General features: G+C 22.7%; 1 protein-coding gene across 2 annotated transcripts in view; it reads right to left on the bottom strand.

Annotated features, from left to right (window-relative positions):
• Positions 1–280: 280 nt before the first annotated feature.
• The window catches only part of LOC100212788 (cysteine--tRNA ligase, cytoplasmic), a 46,924-nt gene continuing 31,485 nt past the window's right edge, over positions 281–15,719 (bottom strand). Inside the window, exons 11-23 of one of the 2 annotated variants that reach the window (XM_065790383.1) lie at positions 12,529–12,650; positions 10,834–10,940; positions 10,635–10,763; positions 10,446–10,553; positions 6,329–6,454; positions 5,911–6,008; positions 4,676–4,716; positions 4,230–4,447; positions 3,870–4,032; positions 1,068–1,138; positions 938–997; positions 717–800; positions 281–585 (exon numbers count right to left, since the gene is read on the bottom strand). In XM_065790383.1, the coding sequence (XP_065646455.1) occupies positions 472–585; positions 717–800; positions 938–997; positions 1,068–1,138; positions 3,870–4,032; positions 4,230–4,447; positions 4,676–4,716; positions 5,911–6,008; positions 6,329–6,454; positions 10,446–10,553; positions 10,635–10,763; positions 10,834–10,940; positions 12,529–12,650 (1,441 nt within the window). In that variant the 3' untranslated portion in view covers positions 281–471. The remainder of the gene's footprint in view (positions 586–716; positions 801–937; positions 998–1,067; positions 1,139–3,869; positions 4,033–4,229; positions 4,448–4,675; positions 4,717–5,910; positions 6,009–6,328; positions 6,455–10,445; positions 10,554–10,634; positions 10,764–10,833; positions 10,941–12,528; positions 12,651–15,719) is intronic. The other variant, XM_065790384.1, reaches the window with a different exon arrangement.

The raw sequence follows: 15,719 nt of genomic DNA, 5'->3' as shown, positions 1-15,719 counted from the left end.
ATGTTTAGCTTTAACTTATGGAGTTTGTTTTCTTTTCATTTTACATTTTTAAGAAAAATGTTGAAGTGCTTACCCTAATATATTGTCAATTAACGTATTTCTTCTTAAAATATAAAACTAAATTTAATATAAATAGCCGCACACCGTTGACCATCGTACGCAGAACATCGCTTCACACGGGTGCGTTACCGATGCACGAAATACCGAACTGATACCGATAATTGGCAGTACACTATTACACCCTATTTATATTACAAACAACCAATCAAAACAACAGACATTTTAATTTATTTAATGTTGCTATAAATATTAAATTTCATATGAAAATAAGCCATAAATAAAGTTTTTTATGAATGTGTGCCATTCTTTAGTATTGTGTAATTCATTGTAATGCTCTAGTGTTTATTCGTAGTTTTTCGTGCCTATATAAAATTCGCCCTAGTATTTTCAAATAATTTAATAGTTTAAAATCTATGATTCTAGATATTTTTGATATAATTTTTCTTGTTGGGTGTAAAGTTTCTTTAATTTTTTTAACTGAGAGCTGCTTAATTTTTCTCCGTTCGAATCATGAGTAGGAATACCCTAAAAAAAAAAAGTTATAAAAGTTGAAAAAGTTTGAGTAAATAAACAACTTATAAAAAACGGATAACTAAAAAATTATAATTATTATCTTCCTTACGAAATTTATTTATTATTTTAAAAAACGTAAAAACCTGTTCATCAAACAGAGAGTATTTGTCTTGCTCAAGTTTGAACATTTCTGACGGGGGGACTTTGGCTTTGGCTTCCTTCATTAGCTATATAAAATCATAAAAATAAGAATCTTCAGCAAGGACATTTAAATATAAAAAAAAATTGGGGGGCATTTTGTTTGTTTTACTTGTTAACAACATCAAGCAATCATTCAGGTTTAACTACCAAAGAGGTCTTATACTTTTTCCTCTAACTGTTTTTGTTTTAACTCTTCCTTCTCTCGTCTCTTCTTTTCAATCTCCTGAAGAAAATTTGTGAAAAGTTATGAAAAAAGGTAAAACTAAAAAAACTAAAAAAAAAAAATACCATACATCTAATTTTTGTTGCCGTTCTTTAAGTAATGTTTCTTTGTCAACTAGTTTCACAACGGGAAGGTTGTTACCTAAATTATTGTAAGTATTAATATAAATCTATTGATATTAATAAATTAATAAAAAAACTAATTTATTTTATTTTTAAATTTCTAAAATTAAAACCACTACATCGAGTGATAATATCCTTTTCTTTTCAGAAATATAATTTTTTTTAAACTATTGCTTAAAATAATAAGAATACATTAAAAAAAATAAAGAATGCTTTAAAAAGGCCAAGTCTGCAGAAAAAGAACGCTAAAAACAGTTTGTTACAAAAATATACTTATCTTGGAAATATGTAAGATCGTCACACTATTACTGATACCTATTTCTAATTGAAACATACATCACTTGCAACTTGGTGTAACTATTACCTCAGTGTCATCGCTTTTTTGAGAAATACTTTGTTATAACTACTAGTTTGGCGAGAGCTATTGACTTCGCAACTTTATAAAAAAATTATTTTTATTGTTTACCTTGTTGATACTATTCTTGCGTTTTGGTAATCCTAATATTTTTATTTATTTTTAACCACCTCTGCATGAATAATACTCTATAACCTATGTAAAATATTAGCAACTTAATTGCCACAAATGATAAAAATGAACGATTGAAATAAATACAGAAAATTATAACTCGAGAGAGAGAAAATTATAACTCGTCTATTGTTTTTATTTTTATACTATTCATAACTAAATATTATTAAAAAACCGAAAATTATGCATGTGATTTGTTTACAAAAGTATAATGTAAAAATATACTAGGACTTATAATATTTAAAGTAATACAAAATCAAAAAAAAAAATTTGTCTTTGTTGTTTAATTGTTTTAATTTGATATTGTTATTTAACAAATTTAATTTGAATTATAATTTTTTATTTAACTCTCAAATTAAAATAATTTCATCTCAAATTAAAATAACAACTTTAACAAAAAATTAAACAACAAAAATATCAACAACAAAAAAAAGTTGACAAAATACATCAAGTTAGTGATGCTTGTTTTTTCTGGATTATTTTGATTATTATAATCATTTTAAAATTTAAACATTGTTGAAAGATTCTTTCGGTATGTAAACTATTAACAATTCTTATTAAAGATTCTTATTAATGATTCTTTCAGTATCTAAACTATTAACAATTGGTACAAAAAATATTAAAATAATTGAAACTAAAGGCAACATCAAAGCACTTTTTAAAATTATATCTCTTTTCACAATATTTGTGCTTTCTATGTTATTTGTTAGCTTGTCAAAACAAGACATCTTTAAACTATTTATCTATTTAGTAATGTATAAATAACAATTGGTTTTGCATTTCTTTTAGAAAAAAAAAAACTTTTTTTTTAGAAAACTAAACAAAAAACCTGTTGCCAAGCCCCTATATATATATATAAATATATATATATATATATATATATATATATATATATATATATATATATATATATATATATGTATATATATATATATGTATATATACATATATATACATATATATATACATATATATACATATATATATATATATATATATATATATATATATATAAGGCGTTATGTCACAAAAACAAAGAACTGAGTTATTTGGAGTTAAAGTTTTGAACACATTTTATTCTAGATATTTTTCTACAGCAAACATATTTAAATATTTAGGGAGCATTATAGTAATCTAACATAGCATTGTTAATGGATGAATGTATTTAAATCCCTTAGCACCTACACCCATACTATGTATTGTTGCAGGTGAATTGATATATAATACATAATAAAACACATGACATGTAAAGATATAACACTGTGAAAACGGTATTTAAGCACATTTTTAACTTTTTAACATTTTTGTGCGATGTTGTCAAGTTAATGTGAAAGAGCGTTATTTAAAACCTTTATTTGCGTAAAAAAGTGGAAACTTTTGCTTTCATCCACTTATTTCTATAATTATAAAATTCAGAATTTCAAAAAACAGCAAATACATCTCAATTGCAATAGCAACCACTAGAGATGCATCAACTAAATAATTTATAAAATAAATGAAACTAGGGTTTTCCCTAAAAGTTATCAATTTAATTTGGGGATTGCAGTGACTAGTGATTTTTAACCGTCTTTTATTTATTTTAACTAAGTTGTTTACCTATAACATTGCAATGCTATATTGTTGATATTCCTATATTGATGAATGGTGACAGCACTCTACTTTATCTTATTAGATTACCTTTCACAACTGACCTCTAATGGAAACTATATATACTTTCTATTATGAAGTTTTCACCTGCTAAGGTTACCTTTTATATCATTCAATATTTTCTAACTCACAAGGTTTTGTACAAAAACTTTATGGTCTCTCGAATGAACTATCATCTAAAGTTCCAATGTATTTCCATGCCTTTACAACTTCTAATAGCTTTAAGAAACCATAGAAAACTCATTGAGGACTTTTTGGAATAATATTTTTTTGCTTGTTATAGGAAAATTTTTAATTTCAAACAAAATTTTTGGACTAGGTTCAAATTAACATATTTGGGCATTATTTAATAAATTAATTAATCATAATAAACTAACTAGGGCTGCAGCCTCGTTAGTAGTGAAATTTTATTTAAAAAAGGTGTACAATTACAAATTAAAATAAAAAATTGTAGTGAAATAACTTAATTATAAATAGTTACTGTACTTTAGTAACTCCTATATTATTAGCAAAATAAAAAGTTTATAATTTTAGAAATATTTTATTTTTTCTATAATTTAAAGAAAATAAAACAAACCTTCATGGTCTTCAAGCTGAACGCCGAGTTCAGGTAGCTTTGTGTCTCTGATTTCGTCACACATTTTTAAAATTTCAGGAACCTTTTTCTCCCTTGCAACCTTTCTTACACTTTCACGAAACTCAGCAACAAGTTGTATGTAGGGCATAACTATCTCTTCATGCTTTTGAGAAAGAAAAAAAGATATTTTACATTCATATATATAAATTTTAAACTTTGATTTTTATATGAATATCATTGCAAATTTTTGCATAGCTATTTTTGCTAAATAATCAAAATATAACAATAGAAACTGAAACCAATCAAAAAATAATAATACAAGAAGGTCACACAACGCAATATTTAAAATAACTTTCAAACCTTTAAATTTCCTGAAACATCAACTAATGAAAAACCAATTTCTTGATCTCCATCATTAACTCCAAAAATTTTTAACATCTTGGTTAAATACTTTGCAATGCCTCCTATAACAGCATGATTTGGTACTTTATTATTCTGCCTTGCTTGCCCAATATAAATGTTTGCTAACTTGACAAGTGATTGCATTTGTTGAACAGCAACTACTGTGTTAATTGAGTCTATACACAGGAATAAACTATAATTATATCATTTGTTTTATTCTTCAAGTTTAGAACAACTGAATTATTTACTTCTTATATATTTATTTCAATTTTCATAATTAAAAAAGTTTATATATCACAAAACAATAACTATGTATTAACAATATTAATAATAATCCAATAATTACTGATTTTATTTTATAACAATAATAGACAATACGGTATCAAGTAAAAATAATGTCTGACCACAAAGGGCTTCGTGGATCTTTTGTTTTTTTTCCATAAAACTAAAAATAAAACCTGTCTCATTAGATTTTCAAAGAATTCAAGTAAATATAAATTTAAATATATAAATTTAAATATATAAAAAGAATTCAAGTAAATTATATTTAACATACTTATTACTATACTTAAAAAAAAATAATATCAAAGCTAAACTGAAAAAATAATATCAAAGCTAAACTGAAAAAATAATATCAAAGCTAAACTGAAAAAATAATATCAAAGCTAAACTGAAAAAATAATATCAAAGCTAAACTGAAAAAATAATATCAAAGCTAAACTGAAAAAATAATATCAAAGCTAAACTGAAAAAAAACCATATACATAGAAATAAAGATGAATGCATTTTAAAATTGACACATAGATGACAAATTTATTTTTTTTAAACCTATTTAATTAACAACAAATAGAACTAAGAAAATAAATAAAAAAATAAATAAACTAAAATAATTTTTAAGCTTTTGAATTTACAAATAAATTTATAGTAAAAAAAACCAAAATTAAAAAAAAAAAAAACTAGTGCTGGGGAATGATTAAATATTTTAATCGTAATTAATCGCACGAATTTTTGTGATTAATCGTGATTTATTGCAGAAATATGAAAAGTTCAATAATGCTATCTCAAGTATGGAATATCTTAAGTAAAATATGCAAAAATATATTATGTGAAACGAAAACTTTTACAGATAAAAGAAAAATTAAGTTAATCTTGTGAAGCTTAAAAAATAAAAAATGAGCGGTTAAAACTCATAATGAACTCATTGTAAAGACTAATTAACCGTAGGTTAACCCCGATAAACTAATTGTCAACATTAATTAAATAGTATGCTAATGTGTTAAAAACGCGTTAATTTGCTTAGCCTTAAAAAAAAAACATAAAATAAAAATATTGTCAAATAATAAAATCATTATATCTAATAATTAATATATAAAATATTATTATAACCAAAAATTAATATGAAAAATTATTATATCAAAAAATTAAGATAAAAAATCAAACTGCATCAAAATTTAAAATAAAAAATTAAAATAATAAATAGTTAAGTAAAGTGAAATTAAATTGCACACATATGAACACAAATTAAACACATAAAAAAAACTAATTTATTTAGAAAATTTTAATGATAAAATATTAAAAAAATATATTAAAATTAATGCAAAATCTAAAACAAAAAAAACAAAAAAAAGGAAAAAAATACTTATTCTGGAGCAACTTTTCTTCTTCTTTATAATTGTGTGAAGTCAACGAAAAACTTTCGTTGTTACGGATGATGTCTTTGACATTTAAGAAAAAGTCCTTCCAAAACAAATAAAGAACCAAATTACCATTAATATTCACATAATTACGTTTATTTATATATATATTAATATACTTAACTATAATTAAATATATGTATATAACATATATATAAATATATATATATGTATATAATATATATATATGTATATAATATATATATATATATATATATATATATATATATATATATATATATATATATATATATATATATATATAATATATATATAAACATAATATATATAAAAATAATTATAATTAAACATATTAAATATATATATTTACCTATAATTAAAATCTCCAAATTGAAAACTTACCATAAACAATTTCTCAATTTGTTCTGCTTCTTTCAAAACATTACTATTGTAGTCCAATGTAGCATTCCATGCGTGTAGAAGAAACGCAAGACGAATTTGCCTCGAAGTATTTTTTTTCAATGCATCCTACAAAAGAAAATAATATTAGAACTTTGATGCAAAAAAAGTTTTAAAAAAACAATTTTTTAAAAGTTTCATACTGATTTTACAATATAATACGTAAAAATAATAATCAACTAACAACAAAAAAAAACTATTAGGAAAAAAAGAAACATTTCAGTATCAAGTAATAAATCAAATTTTGGCAACTTTTCATTTTTAAGGTTTATATATATAATATATATATATATATATATATATATACACACACACACGCAGGGTCATCTGAAGGTGAAAGGGGAGGGGTTGTAGAGGGGTTAAGCACCACCTAAAAAAATTAGCAAACAAGAACCTTTTTTTTTAAAGATCTTAGCCGGGAAAACTTTTTATCTAGACTGGTAAGAAACAGGCACGTCATCCTCCCTACCTTTAGGATCTCTTCGAGACAGCCCTGTATATATACATTGGCGAGCAAGAAAAAAAAAAAACTAACAAATTTCTAAAAAAAACAAGTATATTTTATATTATAAAAGGAAAACTTTATTATATAAAACATCTTACATAAATTTTGAAAAATGTGTATTTTAAAATATATGCTCATAAAAATAAACCAACCAATATAAATAAATAACAGGCTTGTTAGGAAAGTGGGTGCGATTGCACTTTATATCTGACCACGCATATATACGCACTTTATATCTGACCACGCATAATAGTTGCGATAACATGGACACAGCTTTTTAGATGCTTTGAGAACGCTTCGAAAAAAACTTAACTTGATGGGAGACAACTACTAAATAAAGAAATGAACTCTTAACAAAGAAAAAAACTTAACTAAAACAAATAAAATACATCTAGAATAAATTATTTCTAAACTTCTCTATTTTATAATTTTTTTATAAAATTAAGCGAAACTTTTATAAAAAGTAACAACTTACTATTAATGATGGTTTAGTAAAGAAACAAATGTTCTTCAATTTATCAAAGCATTTAACATAATTTTTTAGGTATTAATGCTTTATTTCAACAAGAACTAATAAAACTAATGGTAGTTGAATTATGTAATCAATAAAAAAGTAAATACAAGTTCTAATAAAACTAATGGTAGTTGAATTATGTAATCAATAAAAAAGTAAATACATTTTTATAACCCTTTCATACTTTGCAACAATTCTTCTTTAGTACAAACAAAAGAAATAATTAAATTGTTGCGTTACAATAAAAATATTATAACAACCTTTATAAAAATGCATGTTTATGTTTTGTTCGGCGCTCTGGCACAGTGTTCATTCACTCGTAATTCACTATGTATATATGCAATTTTATGTTCAGCCGCCTGTAAGCTTCTCTATGTTTATTTGATTATTTATTTATTTTATTCAATTTGTTGATTACTATTTTTTAAATTTTATTGAAAACATTGTTGTTGTTGAAAGTTTTTTATAAAATCAATTGTACAAACGTAATTCTTCTTTACTAAACATTTTAAAAAGATTTACATTTAAAGAATAAAAAATTAATCTATATTTTTTATTTATATAATTATTCATTATAATTCTTAATCTAAAATATAAAATATTTTTTTTTTTATAAACGATCAATAAAAGTAAATCATAGCTTAGTTTAAAAGCGCTTTGCTAATATTAAAACATTTGATTACAAAGAATTTCATCGATTTTGGGTGTCAAAAAGTTTGGATATACATGGAAACATACATAAACTTAAATGTTCTCAAAACATCTAAAAAGCTGTGGCCAAGTTGTTACATCAAAATATAATTTGCGTGGTCAGGAATAGAGTGCGATTGCACCCGCTACACAAGCCTGAAATAACAATATGTCATTCTCAACATATTAAATAAAAAAATTTTTTTTATTGTTCGCCTTTTTTTTCGCTCGCCAGTATATATACATACTTATAATTTTAAACAAATTCACCTTTAGCAAGGAAAACCACAATTTTTAGAAAAGTATTTCAGTAGTGTACATTTTCTTGATTTTTAAAAAGTCAAGACAATATTCAACTTTATACTCAAACTTTATAAAAAAGTCATCACTTTTTCATTGCTTTGATCAAATACAAAACAGGCAACCAATTTTGTATTTGATCTCTACACTGTAACTTTGAATTTTAGAATACTTATGAATTTTTATTTTAACAAAATTGTGATAATTATTGCAGTAAATAACAGTTATTTACTGCAAACAGTTACCACAATATTGCTGATACACTTTTATCAATGAATGGCAAGACTCTCACTGAGTCCTCTACTTTACAACTTCTTGTATTATCATTTACTGCTGACCTCTCATGGAAACCATTTATACAATCCATTGCAAAGTTAACACCTGCTAACTTTAGAATTTTTTCTGGTTGTCTTTCGTTATTGTGCCATTTTCTTACTCCCGATTTCATTCGTTCATTGAATATATATATATATATATATATATATATATATATATATATATATATATATATATATATATATCTATATATATAACACACACACTTATATATATATATGCATATACATATACATATATATATATGCATATACATATATATATATATATGTATATATATATATATGTATATGTATATGTATATACATATATATAGATATGTATATATATATATATCTATATATATATATATATATATATATATATATATATATATATATATATATAGATATATATATATATACATACATACATACATACATATATACATATATATACCAGTTCAATATCAGTTGCCTGTTCTCTAAGCAATAAAAAAGAAACAACTTTTTGTTAAGATAAGTGTTTTATTTTGAAGAAAAAAAAACTAAAAAAACTAAAAAAATCTAATTTTTGTTTTAAACAACTTGTTCCATCAGTATTTCTTTTTTTACAATTTTTATTTCAAATTTGAGCTAGAAATTTTTAAACATTTCGACCTAAAATTTGAGCTAAATGTTTCAACAAATATTAGCGATTTTTAAATTAATAGACAAACATTTCCCTCTAATAAATTGCACAAAATTTTTAACAGAAACACCATTAAAGTAAGCTATAGCTGTACAAAAAATATTGAAAGAATTATAAAAGGCCACAAATGCTTATCAAAAAGTATTTACAAATGCATTGTTTCCTCACAAAATAACCCAGATAAACAATATATCGGCTTAACCAAGGGAGAATGGAAAAAACATTGTGCCAACAACAAACAATCTTTTAAACATAAAAAATACTTAAAAGAGATAATGCTGTCAAAATATATTTGGCAACTAAAAGAAAAAAATATTAATTTTAAATTAAACTGGTCTATTCTAAAAACTGTGCCTGTCTATAATAACATTTCCAAAAAATGTATACTATGTTTACAAGAAAAATTTGAAACTGTTCTTTATTTGAGTCATGAAAATATACTAAACAAAAAATCTGAATTAATTTCTAAATGCAGAAATAAAAATAAGTACCTTTTAAAAAATTATAAAAACAAATGACCAGACTAAAATTATTCTAATTCTAAATAATTCTTTTCATGATTAATTTTTTAATTTTAGTTGATGCAACTTCCTGGTTGCAAAATAACTACAGTTATTACATAACTAATTATAACAATTCTCAACTTCCAGTAAAATATTTTTTCTATAGTTTGAATATTTTAATAGAGAAACAAATTATTGAAGACGAAAATCAGATAGTGTTTTTACTAATTTAAAATAAAAATAGATTCGTTTTTTTACTAATTTATTATTGTTCTGTTCTTTAAGAACATTAAGTACTCTATTTGTAGAATACACTAACATAATTTATATATATATATATATATATATATATATATATATATATATATATATATATATATATATATATATATATATATATATATATATATATATATATATATAAACACACATAAAGGTATAGCATTAAAAAGCTAACTTTAACAAGGCATAATAATAAAAAGCAATGTAATAATTAACTTATTATTACATTTTTATTTTAATGTACTAAAAAATACAACAAACTTTAACAGTGACAAAATTTTTCAGCGATTTTGACATCTTGCAACCATCAATTGTCAAATGACCAGCATGTAAAAAATAATTAATCCATTGAGAGCAGTTATAATGAGCCTTTAAAACAACAAAACAAATTTAATTATTAAAATATAGTTAAAATAATACCAAAAATTAAAACAATCATATCCTTCTCACCTCTGCTTGAGCAATTTCATTGTCATGATGTGGAAACTTCAAATCTACACCTCCTGTGTGAATATCAATGGAGTTACCTAATATATCACTAGCCATTGCAGAGCATTCAATATGCCAACCAGGTCGACCCTAAACGAGGTATCTTAAAATGAAACTTTTAGACATAATGAAAATAAATTGTTGAATTTTTATTACTCACATTTCCCCATGGTGAAGGCCAGTATGGTTCGCCAACCTTACTTGCTTTCCAAAGTGCAAAGTCCCTGTCAGATTTTTTGGCACCAGGGTTAAGCTGACTTAAATCACCTGAATATATTCAAATGAAAAATGTGAAAATATACAAAAAGCATTTAAAATATTTAAAATATTTAAAAAAGAATTTTACTATATTAAATAAAACTTAATTCTAAAAAATCCTATACAAATTTTATAGTATATGACATAGAATTATTATTTATTACAAGTACAAGTGTCTTTCATACTTCTAAATTATTTTCTTGCTTTCTAAAGTATTTTATTTATAAAGATTTAATGTTTAATAAAAGCATAACAAATAATAAAATAAAAAATTTATCAACTAATTTTTTACATTTAGAGTATATTTGACATGACTTTATTTTTAATATTTTTTACCTTTATATTTTATATTTATATTCTTGTATACTATTTAGATCTTTACATTTTCTCTGCGTCAATAAGTATAAACAACTCATTATGATCCACCATATTCAAAAAATTTTACAAATATTATATATAATAATTTTAAAAATATATACAATGACCATGTTTAAAATCAGTTGAAAGTAATTTGATAATACTATTAAGTATTTAGCGGACCAACAACTGCACAAAAATGTATTTAAAAGAAACAAACAGTTAAAAGTAACAATAAGTAAAATACGTATCTTATTCTCTCCTTATAGCTGAATTCAGACTCTCCTTATAGCTGAATGCAACAAAAGAAAAAGTCGGATGAAAATTTCATTAAAGGCAAATAAGGGCTAATAATAATATTTAAAAAAAAGAAATGCAAGATAATGTTGAAACTTTTGTTTTATAATAATGATGATTAAAATTTATTGGTTGGGACAGTTTTCTGTAATGCCATTATCTGCAATTTGCAACTAATGCAACTTTTTATAACCTAATGCCCTTTCTGGCATCCTACTACCATTACCCACATTTAAATTGGGGTTTTTTATACCAGATTGTGTGTGTGTGTATATATTATATATATATATATATATATATATATATATATATATATATATATATATATATATATATAATATATATATATATACATACATACATATATATACACACACAGATATATATATATATATATATATATACATATATATATATATATATATATATATATATATATATATATATATATATTATATATATATATATATATATATATATATATATATATATATAGTAGTCACTAGCTTTTTTTGTCTGGAGAAAATTTTTATTTGTCGGTTTTTATCTTGTGTCAAGTTTAACTTAAAGTAAATTATTAAGACTTTTTTGACTGATTTTTTTTTACTTTTTTGATGAAATAATCTAAAATATTTTTAAATATATAAAGTAAAGTATGCAGCACATTTTACTTTATATATTTTTAGATACAAACTAAAAAAAAAAAGAACTTCAGTTAACTAGGTTTTAAATGCCTTTTTCTCTTATACTTCTTAGCCTTTTTACAGAAATTTTATTAACATCAAAACTTTGAAATACTTGATTTTAAATCTTTTACAAACTTATTTTAGAAAAAATAAAAGAAATAAACTTCATTTATAATTTTTAAGAAAATAAAATATTGTGCAAAAAATGTTAAATGAAATTATCGCTAACTTTAACTTAAAGAAATGCAATTAAATACCTTCTCCCTCTGCTAAAGCTGCTAAGTCACCGACAGCTTCTGGGACTAGTTTTGCATATTTATGATTTTCACTGCTCCCAAACTTAATAGTGTCAAAGTAGACGGATCCATTGCACACATACCTTGAAGTAATTATAGTATTATATTTAATGTATACATATAAATATATATTTTTTTAAAATATATAATATACATACACACTCTTTAGCACTCTTATAAAATAAAAAATTTAAACCAGACAGTTTTTTTAAAAGAAAAATTTTTTTTTTTCAAGAACATAGAAAATAAAATATTATGCAAAAGTATTTACATAAGCACTCAAAGCAAGTTAAAGCAGTGCATGCCAAAATGTGCTTTATCTGAAAGTAGATGAGTAACTGCATACAAATATTTTTGCATACTTAGCCTTGCATAAGATGCCATTGATGACATACTAAAATAGCCATCTGCAAGAGTGCAGTTAATACATTGACTGAGGTTTAGGTCTGAACAGGTACTATATAGATAGAAAAAGCTTTTATTAATGCAAACAATTTTTTGCTTTTTCTGTTAGGGGACAGTGGGGCAACATGATACATGAGGCAGCATGAAACATTGTAACTATAGAGGCATCTAAAGAGTTGTGACAACCATTTTCATATGGTGAAACAGTTACTACTAGAGCTATGTTTTAACAAAAGAAATTATATCAATTGACATTTTTAGGTCTGTAAGGGGTTGATGACAAAGTAATTTAATAGTTTTTAAAGTTGATAAGTTATTAAATTGTTTTCAAAGTGTCTATCAGTAAATAATATTATTTTGTAAACTACAATCCATAGGCTCTTCACTTCATTAAACAAATTCATTAAAAAAACGAGTTGATATTAAAAATAAAGCTATTGTTCTCTATTAGCAATTGTGTGTAACTTGATACAGCATTTGTGGGGGGCCATAAAACTGTAGAATAGTACTCCATTGTTTCATAAACAATTTCTTTTAACAATTACAGTCAATTTTTCAGAGACTAATGTAAATGTAATACTAAAAGATCTAATTTATAGTCAAAACTATTATTTATTGATGCCAAATGACATTTAAAACGATATATTATCTGGATTTCTGAAATTTGGACCATTGGATAAATTATTCAAGTTACAATTATTAATTTGTCTTTCAAGTTAAAACCTGCCTTAACTAAATCAGATTGTAAATTAGACCATTTAAAATAAAACTAACAGCAAATAGTCTAATTTACATTCTGATTTAGTTAAACTTCAACATCTTCAACTTCAACATCTTCTCAAAAAAACCTTTACCCAACTAAACTTATTGATTGCATTTTAAAAACCTCAAAAATAAATTACATTAAAAACCTACCAAAGATTCCTTAAAAATAAATTACTTTAAAAACCTACCAACGATTCCTCTAAAATAAATTACTTTAAAATGCCATGATTAAATGATTTATGCAAAAAACATGGTAAAACTCTTAATATCAAATTGGCATTCTCATCCTTTAAAATTTATCCATATTTTTTAACAAAAGATAAAACTCCTTAACATCTCTGCTCAAATGTCATATATAAACTTGTGTGTAAAAGGTGTAATGCTTGTTATGTGGGTCAAACCACTCAACATTTGAGTAAAAGAATTGAGGAACATTTAATATTACAAAAAACTTCAACATATTAATTCAAAAACTAGTTGTTTTAATGTAGCCAATAAATTATTTTCAGTATTAGACTTATTTTCAGTATTAGACTTATTTTCAGTATTAGACTACCCCAAACTTCACATCACTCAAAAATCAAAGAAGCGTTACACATTATGTAGGAAAATTCTGATCTTAATAAACAGGTCTTTAAATACATGCTATCACTCATGCTATAATCATTATTTTCTATTACTCTATGACATATGTATTACACTAATTATCTACATTTTCCATTATTCTATGACGTAGGTTTTCACATCTTTCATGTTTTCTTTTGTACAACTAACAAATAAATCAATGTTTGTTTTCACTATATATTAAATAGTTTTTGTATTTAACAGTTTTATACTGGAAAATGATTATTGTATAATCAAAACATGTTGTTTAAACTGAAAAAAAATTGTTATATTTATTAGACTTATTACAAAATTTGTGCTATTACAACCATATATATATATATATATATATATATATATATATATATATATATATATATATATATATATATATATATATATATATATATATATATATATATATATATATATATATATATATATATAATTATTAGGGGCTATTCTAGACCGCTTTTGACAGAGTCGACCGTATTTAGGTGCCGATTTGGGCACCGCCCTAATTAAAATTTGAAGACCTTTTTCTTTTTTTTTACATTTTTTATGGCAAATATTGTAAATTTTGAAAAAAAATGCCAATTTTTTGCTTAATTTCTCTGGGACAGGGGGTACAACCAACCAAATGTTTTTCCTAGAAAAGCCCCTGATTATATATATATATATATATATATATATATATATATATATATATATATATATATATACACATATATATATATACACATATATATACATATATATATATATATATATATATATATATATATATATATATATATATATACATATATATATATATATATATATATATATACATATATATATATATATATATATACACATATATATAAATATACATATATATATATACATATATATATATATATATATACATATATATATATATATATATATATATATATATACATATATATATATATATATATATACATATATATATATATATATATATATATATATACACATATATATAAATATACATATATATATATACATATATATATATATATATATATACATATATATATATATATATATATATATATATATATATATATATATATATATATATATATGTATATATATATATATATATATATATATATATATATATATATATATATATATATATATATATATATATATATATATATAATATATATATATATATATATATATATATATATATATATATATATATATACACACAGGAATCAGTGAATGTTAAAAGGGCAGAAAGTCCAATAATGTAAACTTTCAGGAAAATAAAAAAAACTGCATTTTCCCTCGTAATAACTTTTTGTTAATGGTTCAATAATTTTTTTTTGAAATGTGAAAAA

Source organism: Hydra vulgaris, chromosome 02, assembly GCF_038396675.1.
Source record: "Hydra vulgaris chromosome 02, alternate assembly HydraT2T_AEP".
NCBI classification, from domain to species: Eukaryota; Metazoa; Cnidaria; class Hydrozoa; order Anthoathecata; family Hydridae; genus Hydra; species Hydra vulgaris.
The sequence above is the reverse complement of the archived record's forward strand: the minus strand, read 5'-3'. Positions and strand labels throughout refer to the sequence as shown.